Source organism: Paramisgurnus dabryanus, chromosome 5 (genome assembly GCF_030506205.2).
Source record: "Paramisgurnus dabryanus chromosome 5, PD_genome_1.1, whole genome shotgun sequence".
Taxonomy (NCBI): Eukaryota; Metazoa; Chordata; class Actinopteri; order Cypriniformes; family Cobitidae; genus Paramisgurnus; species Paramisgurnus dabryanus.
In genome coordinates this window covers 26,222,768-26,234,523 of record NC_133341.1, presented here as the reverse complement: position 1 = coordinate 26,234,523, position 11,756 = coordinate 26,222,768, and the positions used below count along the sequence as shown (strand labels likewise).

General features: G+C 38.6%; 1 protein-coding gene across 5 annotated transcripts in view; it reads right to left on the bottom strand.

Moving 5' to 3' along the window:
* Window positions 1-1,196: 1,196 nt before the first annotated feature.
* Window positions 1,197-11,756, bottom strand: part of LOC135732536 (tRNA (32-2'-O)-methyltransferase regulator THADA) — a 29,778-nt gene continuing 19,218 nt past the window's right edge. For 3 of the 5 annotated variants that reach the window (XM_073814712.1, XM_073814713.1, XM_073814714.1), the window contains 8 exons: window positions 8,842-9,102; window positions 8,444-8,642; window positions 8,068-8,256; window positions 6,038-6,285; window positions 4,168-4,338; window positions 3,596-3,862; window positions 3,038-3,240; window positions 1,197-2,250 (listed from right to left, as the gene is read on the bottom strand). In XM_073814712.1, the coding sequence (XP_073670813.1) occupies window positions 2,012-2,250; window positions 3,038-3,240; window positions 3,596-3,862; window positions 4,168-4,338; window positions 6,038-6,285; window positions 8,068-8,256; window positions 8,444-8,642; window positions 8,842-9,102 (1,777 nt within the window). In that variant the 3' untranslated portion in view covers window positions 1,197-2,011. Of the gene's footprint in view, window positions 2,251-3,037; window positions 3,241-3,595; window positions 3,863-4,167; window positions 4,339-6,037; window positions 6,286-8,067; window positions 8,257-8,443; window positions 8,643-8,841; window positions 9,103-11,756 lie in introns of those variants that run through there. The other 2 variants (XM_065250695.2, XM_073814715.1) reach the window with 2 other exon arrangements.

The following is an 11,756-nucleotide window of genomic DNA, read 5'->3' as shown; positions in this document are numbered from 1 at the left end:
TCAAAAAAAGAAAAAAGGTCTTAAAGACCGTCAATACAGGTTCTCTACGGGTAAACAGCAAAAGTGGGTTTGTATATAAAAATTATGTATAATGAGTGGAAAGTCCTGTTAAGAGGCACAGATTTTGCTCAAACAGATGTCTCTTATTAAACTCTCATTCTGTTTTAAATGAACAAAGAAACATAAAAAGCCCATTTATAACCCATTTAGAAGTTATGAGAACCCTTTTTGGTGAAATGACATGCTTAACTTAAGGGTGATTATATAATTGAAGGTCACTGTAAAAACAAAAAATTTGGTTAAACTTAAAAAAAAAATTTTTTACCTGGTTGCTTTAAAATTTGGAGTTAATTCATTTTAATAATATTATATATAATATTATTATATTATTAAATATAATTTTTTTAAAGTTACTTTTTTTGCTATTTTGCCTTTATTTTGAGAGTGATTGAGGAGAGGACAGGAAAGTACAGGGATGAGAGAGGGGTATGGGATCGGCAAATGACCACAAAGCCAAAATCGAAATCTGGTCACCCAAATTGCGAAAGCATGTCAGAGCGCTGCCCACTATAACATCGCCTCCGACAAAAAAATATACATTTTTTACAAAAATATTTTAAGGCAACCAGTTAAAGAAGTTGAACCAACAAATCTTTTTTTACAGAGACATTTGGTAACCAAATTCATAATTTTTGTCAGTTTTTCCAATTAGTTAAAATTTGTCAGAGATTAGATCACAAGATGATAAAGGCCATAAGAAAATATTTTCTATAAAAAGTGTCTTACATGGTTAAAAATCATGATTTTCAATCACATGATTTTTCAGTGTTTGCTGTGAACTCCAACCATCTGCTTCACTAATGGCTTCTGTGATACCCAGCTGTGTCCTAACACGGTGTCCTGTGATACACAGGGGTGTTGCACGGCAACTGAGCACACATTCGAGCAATAAATCATCACTAGCCCAACACCGAGGACAGAAAATGGACACTTGACTTGGGGGGACAAACCTCTAATGTAGCATGAAACCAACAGTATTCCCCTGCTGTTGCATCAGGCCAAGTCCACTGTTGCCACAAAAGCCATTACATCACCGTCTGATGCATTTACCCCTGCAGTGGAAACCTGAGAAGAAGTGGCTTACGCCAAGAGATGAGAGGATGGATAAGGAAGACAGAAGTGGAAAGTAAGATATCGGTTGGGCTTTGTGAAGGGATCTGTTAAATATAATAGACTCTATATACAGTAAAAGCAATGAGCATTTAAAGAACTATATTGGCTATCAGTACATTTACATTTTTTGCATTTGATTGACACTAATGCATTACAAGGCATTATATAGGTATGTGTGTGTTTCCTGGAGCTCAAACCCATGACCTTGTGCATTACTAACAAATTAGTCAAACAAAAACAGCAATTTCCCTTTTAAAGGTATATAGACAGGCACATTTTGGCTATTGGGAAACAGGATCAGGCAATTAGTTTTGGTAGAAATAGTATTTATTAAATAAAATAATTTGAGGTCATTTGTTTTCAGAGAGAGGTCTACAAAAAAAGAACATGAAATGTTTTCTGCAGGAATTATTCTGACAAAAAATACCCATTCCTGTCATGTTCCAGGCCACCATGGGTGCAGTTTTGCACAAACAAACATATGCACATAAACATGCATGCATATACGAAAACACGCTCGGCGAGTCTCTATGCTGCTGCAGCCGTCCATCTGGTTTGTCTCTGGTTGCAGTCTGCTCGTTTTAGCGAACACCACCCATTTGCAAACAATGACAGACTTTCAGATTAGATGTACCGCATTTAAAAACCTGCTGTCATGGAGGATTATCTGAATCTGGCAGTTGATTAGCAAAGGATCTTCGGCATTTCTCCAGTATTGCATAACAGGGGATTGTGCTCCTGCTTTTCAGTGTTTGCTCAATTAAGCGACGAGAAAGCAGCTTCTTTGGATCAATAAAGAGTTTCTTAAAGAAGCTTTGCTCTTTTAAAGGCACTGCAGTTAATCTGTCTTTAGCACATCAAAGGCTTGAGAAAATACGGCTCCGTTTGGGATAAAGCGTCCATAAATGCTTTGAAGGTCTGCAGATAAAATCAAAGGGTCAAGCAAAGGTCGTAGGGTATCACACTCCTTGAGCAGCTGGAGGAGAACAGTTGCCCTGGCAAACAGTCCAGAAAGAGCGCCATGGAAACGGGGCTCTGTCAGCAAACTCAGCCAATCAGGATTTAAGACGTCATCACCTAGGCAAAAAATGAGAAACATGGCAACATAATTGATGCAAATGTTCGATGGTGACTAAATGCAAGCAAAAAATAAAGAAAAATAAAAACTTATTAAAATTATTTAATTAAACATTAATTACCAGTCCTTCCAGAAAAACGCAGATTTTTTGTGATTGTGGCGTGCAAAAATCCTTGATCTTGCAGCACATTTTCTTAAAAAATGCGATGCAGGATATTTATGCAATTTTATGCAATGAAATTGCGAAAACTTGCAAAAATTACGTTAACTTGCAAAAACTGTGTGAACTTGCAAAAACTGCTTGCAGCTTTTCAGTGATGTTCACGTTGCGTAATTAAGTCACTTCCTAACATTCCCATGACAACAGGGACATGGCTGCGCATGTGTGAAGTAAATGCAAATTTTTTTAACTTTCTGCTAAAATACATATGACTTTTTGCTACGAAAATGCGTGGATTGTGAAATTATGCAAGCCCACATATTTTGTGAGCAGATATCTGCAATTTATGCAACAAAAGTGCGGCGTATTAAAAAAAGTGCGGCCCCCGCATAAATATGCGGAGTTTGGCTGATTATGCATTGAATCATGCGATCGCATAATCGCGTTTTTCTGGAAGGACTGAATTACAATTATTAGAATGTGTATTATTTATTAGGTATTAGTTATTGATAATTAATTAATGAACTAATAACAGAATTAATCAATGAAGTTATTTATTGGTAATCCGATCTGAACAAAGAAAACAAAAAATGGTTATTAAAGAAATTAAGTTACAGCTTAAATACCTAATTGAAATTTCAAACAAATCGTGAGATTCTCTCTGACAGTGGCCACGTTGTTTCCAGCCCAGTGTTCGAGGTCTCTTGCGAGAGCGGAGGATTCTGGGTAACGCTTAGCCAACCGTAACAGGTAGGGAAGCAGGCACTCTGACATCACAGATGGCTCTGCAAATACATTCGCTTCATCTCGTTCATACAGACTACGGCACCTGACAACCAGACAACACCATTTAAAGAGACAGGACAAAAATAATGCCTATATCTACATACAATATTTCCCAATTCTACATACTATAAATATGAATGTAAATATATTCTTCTTAGATAAATCATGACAGTATACCATGTTATCTTTTTTATACAGACAGACTATGAAATCCAGATTAAAGTCTTAATATGATTATAAGATAAGGAGCATTAAAGTTTGATATTATTCATTGATTTAATTTTTTCAATATTAGTCAATATTAAAGATATCAAGGTTATGTTTTCACAAATGTTACTAATTGATGTAGAAAGCCCAATGGCCTAATGATATCATCAGGTGTTTGTGGATTAACCTACTGTGTCCCCTTAACCTCCTGTAGGATGACATTCAGATCACAGTCAGGTAAGTGACACACCAAGGCCTCCAAAGCACCAGCCGCATCCCAGAATTCATCCAAGAGGAGGTCCAGCAGTGAGCGCAGAGCTTGGTTCACCTGCATGTAGAAGCATCTCCGTGGACCATCATGCTGACATGAAGAAGAGAGCAGGGAGGCAAAGATGGCTGCCTTTGCTCTTACCTGTTGATCCTCATCTTGAAGCAGGTAGACACCGGTGCTGATCAACCTACACAATGAAGTGAAATGCATATAGTAAAAACAGCTCAGGCATTGCATAATCTGTAGATGATAAACTAAGAAAGAAATATGCTTTGGATAGAAGCGTCTGCTGAATGCCTAAATGTAAATGTACATATACAAAATTGTTTTTAGCTATCTGATGGCTAGCTTTTTAGTTTCTGTGCAATGCTTTAAACATTTTTAAAGTCTTTTATCGCAGCAATTACTTGATCAACCCAAACCTGCAGTAAATGGTGTGTAAAAACAATAATAGGGGTTTTACATTATGTAATTTGACATAATGTATTATACCTGATACAGAGTTCTTTAAATATGGGGCTGTCTGTCAGGCTCCTGTCCATCACAGAGACAGCACACAGACACAGAGACTGAGCACAAGCTGTTCTGATGGCTTCAGGAGCTTCTGGGGATCTGCATCTCTCTAGTAACTTACACCAGCGCTGGAGCAAACCCAAGTCTGTGCTGTGAAAGAGAGAGAGAGAGAGAGAGAGAGAGAGAGGTGAGAAAGAGAGAGCAGAATGTGAGCACTCATAAATCTGTAGGCCAGCAGCAAAGACTATTTGTAAGGCTTTCAGTGAAACATGAGTAGATAAAGAGGCATCTGCAATGCATTTGCTTGCACAGTGTGATGCATAAAAAGAGGAGCAATATTATATTCCTCTTTCCTTTAGAGACAAAGGAAACAAGTTGCAAAAACTTGATTTCATGAATCATAAAACATTGGCTTTCCAGACCTGAATGTTTGCAAGTGGATTATGGAGGTCTACTCCCTTCCTGAGGCTGAGACTAAAGGTCAAGTTTAACTATAAAAGCAGCTTGACAAATCAAATGGTATTTTGTATTATCTTGTGTTATCTGTTTGTACTATTGTTACTTTAAAACTATTCCGTTAATGGGAACTGGGGCTAAATTACTGTGTTAAAATTTGGCAATATTTTGAACGTTTTAAGGAAAGATTAAAGGAATAGTTCCTAAAAAACTGAAAATGACCATTTTGGTCATCCTAGTATATGACCCTAGGTGTATCTTCTTCCAGCCAAACATAGTCAAAGTTATTGTATATAAAATAATATCCTGGCTCTTTTATGCTTTTTTGATGGAATTGGATAGTGCCCCATTTTTAAAGCTCTAAAAAGCGCATCCATTCATCCATCAAAAATTAATCCATACAGTTATTAAATGTCTTCGGAGGCCTGACCCCGGTTGTACACTGATGTTGGCTGACGCTGCCTTCTTGGAAAATTAGATACATTACATGTTGATATACGTTTCACAACATGTTTTTTAAAGAGACAGTAAGTAGGATTTTCCCCCATCTAGTGGTGAAATTGTATTTTGCATTCAAACGAATGTTGCTCTCTAGCGCCTCGCTTTTCCAAATGCGTGTTCAACTACGGTAGCCGTTATGTACTCACTGATCTCCTTGTCCATTTCAGCTGGTTTACGTGTTCTGAACGAAAACACGTTGTGGAAATGCATTGTGGTAGGCTTTGCTCTTTGTCGCTCTCTACTATTATAGTTTTTCAATATAGCGGAACGACATGGAAGCTGCCTTGGAGTTACCCGTTTAATGTAAGTGAAGAGAAGAAATTCTAAGCTTACAAAGATAAGTCAGATCATTGGCAGAGGTCATTTGACACCAATGAGGACATATTTATCAATAAAGACATTGATTTTGACTAATAAAATACTTAAAAAACTAAACATTGTCCCTTTAAGATATGTTTTAGCTGTGTTTTTGTTGTATGCAGTAATGAACGAAAATGGCAAAATAAATGGCTTATGACCCAACATTGCTTCCTCTCAGAAGAAATGTAATACCTGCATGGATTAGTTTTCGATGGATGGATTAAAATGGGGCACTATTCAATGCCATTAAAAAGCTGAATAGAGCAAAGATATTATTTAATATAACCCGACTATGTTTGGGTGAAAAAAGAAAGTCATATAACATCTACGATGACTTGAGAGTGAGTAAAATATGCGCAACTCTTCACTTTTGGTCAACTATCCCTTAAAAAAAGTGCAACTTTTAGATTTTTTTTAATTTCATGTTAATAGGAAAAAGGAAAGTTGTAGCAATAAAAATCGACAGGAAGAGAAGATCTACCCTTACAATATCAAACTAATGCAAAATATAGGATACACAAAGCAAGTTTACCTCTGGGAGAGAAGCACACTGAGTGCACACAGAGCTGTTGAGATAAACTCAGGACCTCCTTGGTTTGTCTCCAGATCGCTAAACAAAACCTCCACACAGGCCTGAAGAGATGTTTCACCAAACCCTGTGGGAGAGGGATGAGATGAACCAGGACTCTCTCCATCCGGGGTCATAACCTCCACCAGTGCTGTCAAAAATGACCTTCTGTACTCCACATTCTGGTCCAACAGCGCCTCCTTCAGGTTGGCCTGTGGGTGATGAGTATTGTTGTAACTTCTAGAGCAGTTTTTGCTGTGGTCGCACAGTATGAGACTAAATCTGGAAGCACACCTTATAGACATTCATATCAGTTAAATTTAATTGCTGTGAGATAAAAATGAAGTGCGCTTTTTATATTGCATATTGTTCCATAACAACTACACAGAAAATTGTGGTAAATCCACCTGTAAGTGAGCCAAGTGGAAAAAAGACCTTCTGGGATAAAATCGAGGAAATACTAGACCAGGTCGAACAAAAAGGATCTTCTTTTAGCACAAAATATGATTAACTGACATTTATGTTTAGGCCAGACTTTGAGTTTTTGGCCCTGCAAATATACTGAAACTACACTTGCATGCTTATTGCCCAAATGAAAAATAGCTGCCGGGAAGCTTGCCAAGATGACCGGTAAGTAACTGACTTGCCTTCCAGGCAATCTGGTTTGATGCAGCACTGACCTTAATGCACAATAAGAGCTAGGCGGAAATCCCGGCCAAGACCAAACACAAATTGTTTTTTAAGATTACTGAACACAATGACCGACACACCCAATTTGAACCACAATATCATGATTTGGAAAAAACATTAGCTGAACTCTATTGCTTTAATTTCCTTCATTTGTATTTGGTTAGATTACCAGATATCAGATTAGCTCATAAATGCACTTCTGAAGTAAGATCCTCTCTCTTTAGTCAAAAACAAAATACTCCAATTTTTTGCACTTTATGGGACGGTTTCCCGGACAGGGTTTAGATTAATCCAGGATTAGGCCTTAGTTATATTAGGATATTTTAGTAGTTTTTACAAACAAACCTTACAAAAAACAATACTGGTGTGCTTCTTGATACAAAAAAAAAAATGGGACTGATATATGTTAAAGGGATAGTTCACCCATTTTCTTACTCTCATGTTGTTACAAACCTGTATCCATTTCTTTGTTCTGATAAACACAAATGAAGATATTTTTAGGAATGTAACCAAACTTATTATGAGCCCCATTCACTTCCATAGTAGGAAAAAAGAATACTATGGAAGTAAATGGGGCTCACGAACGGTTTGATTACAAACATTCCTCAAAATATCTAAGTTTATATTGGTTTGTAACAACTTGAAAGGGAGTAAATGATGACAGAATTTTAATTTTTGGGTGAACTATCGCTTTAAGATATGTCGGTACAAGGTGTTTTTAAATTAAGGCGGCTCAAACATGCATTTTAGTCTGGGATTAGGATATGCCCTGTCCCCAAAATGTTTCCTTTTGACTGATACAGACATTTCCCAATAACTATCAAAAAAGAAAATACATCAAATTATTTATTGTAAGCCAACTTTATTCAATTCTGTATATTTTATCAGTCAGTATTGTATCTTGGTATAAAGGGGATCGCACAACGGACGAGGAGCTCGGCGCCGCGTCGTGTCTAGGACAACTCGGAGGTATCGTAAACCGGAAGTGCACATATAGCGCGAGCTTCGTCAGATAGGGTCTACTTCAAAATGCAAAATATAAGTTAACAGCCAATGTTAATCGTTAATGATTTGGGACAAATATGATGTTATTTTATGTAATGTGAGTGGCACTATGTGGCGCAACAGGGATTTGAGCAACTTCCTGAGTCAAAGCCTGGCAGCTCGGCGAGGCGCCACCTGGCAGCGCCGGTGTGCGTATACTCATAGAAAACAATGTGTTCGATTTTTTTAGACATTTTTTTAACATTGACTTGCAAAGGTGAATGTGAATATGCAAATGAGGTAAATAAATACAAACTCACCTGCAAAGATCGCACCATAACCTCCTGTAAGATGCTCCCTCTCCAGCCACGCCCCTCTGTTGCCCACCTGACCAATGAGAGCCTTACAACTGTGCTGCCATTGGTCAGATTCTTCCACACTTGACACGCCCACTCAGGATCCTCACATAGGAAGTTCACTGCACTTTGGTGAAATGAAGCACAGCCAACCTACAAACAACACATGGTGAATTCAACACATGGTCATTAAAAACCAAACATATTAGCTGATAATTAATATTGATTCTAAATAAAAGAAATGGGGAATAAAGTGAAAGCACAACTACTAAGATTGCAGGCAACACAGGAGATTTATGTATTTTGCTGAAAGCACAATTTAAAGCACAAAAACAGACACCTCTAGTATGTTTGGGGTCCTGTAAATCTCCTGTAACAGTTCAGAGGACAGATGGGTGAGGAAAACATCGGAGCAGTGGCCTCTTAACAGCCTCACGACTTCCACATATGCCAGTCGCACCGGCGGACAACGCTGCCTTGATGATGCCAACCAACGTTTGGACTCAAACCTTTCCACAACCTCACTAAGAGATGACCGACTGTTAAACAAAGACAAAAGTTAGATTACAATCACATTATAATTCAATAATCACTGCATTTGATGGTTGCTTTTAATTCATTTATATAATGAGTTCAGGGAACTTGCATGTGGCTCATGCAAAATGACTACACTTTCTTTTTATTTTTCAGGCAAAAATACTAAAGAAGTCACAATATAAAGCATCAGTGCTTATTTACTCGGCTTTCTGTGACACGTACATGTTGGTTTTCAGAGCCCTGGTCAGTACGGCTTCAATCTGTAGGAGTTGTCCATGGATTCTGTTGTGACAGCAGGGAACATCCGGTGATTCTGGGAGCTTTTCCACCAACTGCAGGACAGTTGCCAGATATTGGGAGGGTGGAATCATAGCAACGAGAGCCCTCGATGACATCACTCGCACGCCATAGACAGGGCTGGCAGCCAGCAGGAATAATGGAGGCAGGAATTCTGAAAGGGCACTGAGGAAAACCCAAAGAGACCATACAAATTAAACTCATCCAGAAAATGTATATGAAGATTTTGTGCAACAGATCACAGCATCTTAACTTGTATGGGGGGCATGCCTTTCATTTTCAGCAGTACCCATAATGCAAAGCAAAACAGAATTACATGAAAATCTATTTGTGAAATCCAGGTTACAGTCTCGTAATCTAATAATACAATTTGGAGCTTTAAAGCATTCACAGACATGGCCTTCTGAACATTAATTTCAGTTTTCAGACATCTGTTTTAACATAATAGGGCAGTTTCCCAGACAGGGCTTTTCCTAGTGCCAGACTAAAATGCATGTTTGAGCTGCCTTCATTTAAAAACACACTGGCGGTTTCTCAATATGCGTTCTTCAGCGATCTTGCGTCATTTTTGCGTCTCTACGTCATCATTAACCGTGGAAGTTCAATTCCAATTCTCAAGAACGCAAGTACAGAGGACGCACGAAAATACCCGGATGTCTTCTGAAGGTCATGTGACCAACAGTAAGATCACACACATCTCAATTCTCACAAGTGCATTCTGTGTTCTTGTGACCTACTGAGTTCGTTCTTTCAAGGTCACCTGGCAAGACCGATCTCCACAAGAACGCAAGTCCGTTCTTTGCATTCTTGGAATTGAGGAACAACCCTTGTACTGAGAACTACTGACAATTCCGCCCATATATCATCCAACCATTTGGTTGGGCATACAGTTGTTGATCACTGATATAGGTGTTTTGGAATTACAACAGTTACAGTCTCCATGACAGCTCTAGGTTCAGTAAACAGCAAATCAAAAAGCGAAGGGAGATGCTACCTTCCCGTCAATCATACTCATGTTCAGGTTTGCTGTCATATTTTTGAAGGGCACAGTTTTAAGAGGGGGTGTGTGATAATTATATTTATATTTATGCAGTTGGCAGGCGCTTTTGTCTGAAGAGACTTACAGTGCTTATAAGTGTTTACAGTTTTATTTTCAGTATGTACATTTTCTGGGAATCAGTCCAATGACCTTTGTGCTGGGAATGCAATGCGTAAACAATTGAACTACATGAACCATAATGTCAAGTGAAACATTTATGTGTATATATAATTTTAAAGGGGCAATGTGTAACTTTTAGAAGGATCTTTGGACAGAAATGCAATATAATATACATAACTAAATATATATTATCCGTGGTGTATAAAGACATTTTAATTACCTTAGAATGAGCCGTTTTTATCTACATACACCGCCACGTCCCCTTACATGGAAGTCGGCATCATGTTTCTACAGTAGCCCTAAATGGACAAACTGTTTTACAGAGCGCGTTTTGTCCCTACGTTGTCTAAGACGCCGACATGTTTGTCCCATAGACTGTAAAAAAGATGGACGACGCCTGTTCGCTCTCTTCCATTGATGAAAAGTGAAGCCGCCAGTGTCCCGATATGGCGCTGACAACTTGGGTCCTGAGTCTGTGCAGTAGCGATTTCGGGACCAGTCATGCTCAGTAGTGAGCAGGAAGTAAAGCCGCGAAATCAAGACCCCGCCCTCGCTCTCGCAGAATGGGCATATCACACGATATCACAGCTGTCAGTCATGATGTGACACCACCGTTTTTATATCATTAAATAACTAACTAATAACAAACTTATTTTAAAAACTAAAATTTGAATTTACATCAGCGTGATAAAAACTACAGTAAATGACAGAAACCAGCTTGGAAAAAATATAATTGAAGTGTAATTAAATTTTTTTGTTGGTCTCAAGTCCCATTGAATAACATGGGGAGGCGGGGTTTATGACCTATACTGGGACCAGTCACTGGGGGGCGATCGAGACGTTTTGGCTTCACTTTTCAGGGTTTGTCCTGTGGCAGCTACCGTAAAATCAGTTCTTCCAGAAAAACGCAGAGTTTTTTTGTGATTGTTGCGGGCAAAAAAACCTTGATCTTGCGGCACGTTTTCTTTAAAAGTGCGTTGGAATATGCGGGATATTTATGCAATTATATGCAATGAAATTGCGGGAACTCGCAAAAACTGAAGGAACTGGCAAAAATTGCGGGAACTTGCAAAAACAGTTTTCAACTTTTGCAGCTTATCAATGATGTTCACGTCACATAATCACATCAGTTCATAACGTTCCCATGGCAACAGGGGACATGGCTGCGCTTGTGTGAGGTAAATGCAAAATTTTTCAACTTTCTGCTAAGATATATGTGATTTTTGCTGTGAAGTTGCGGCGTATTTGAAAAAAATGCGTCCCTGCATAAATATGCGGACTTTGGCTGATTATGCGTTAAATCATGTCATCGCATAATCCCGTTTTTCTGGCGGGACTGTAAAACCCATAATGTACCTTTAATTTACACAAAAATATTAAGAGCTTAGGGGCTGTTTACACTTGATATGAAGATGTGTTTTCATCGATCGGATCACAAGTGGACGAGAGAGACACATTACACCTGGTATTTAAATCCGTTTCTTTTGTCCACTTTCGACCGCATCTGTCCTGAATACTGTGAGGGGGTGGTCTGTGAGACGGTGGGCGAGTCTCTCTGCTGTCATTCAAACGCGAGCGGGAGTAATTATGAGTTTATAAGGACGCAAACTAATATTATGTTGGAGTCCGCTGCTTGCTTAGCAAGTATACATGCTGCACA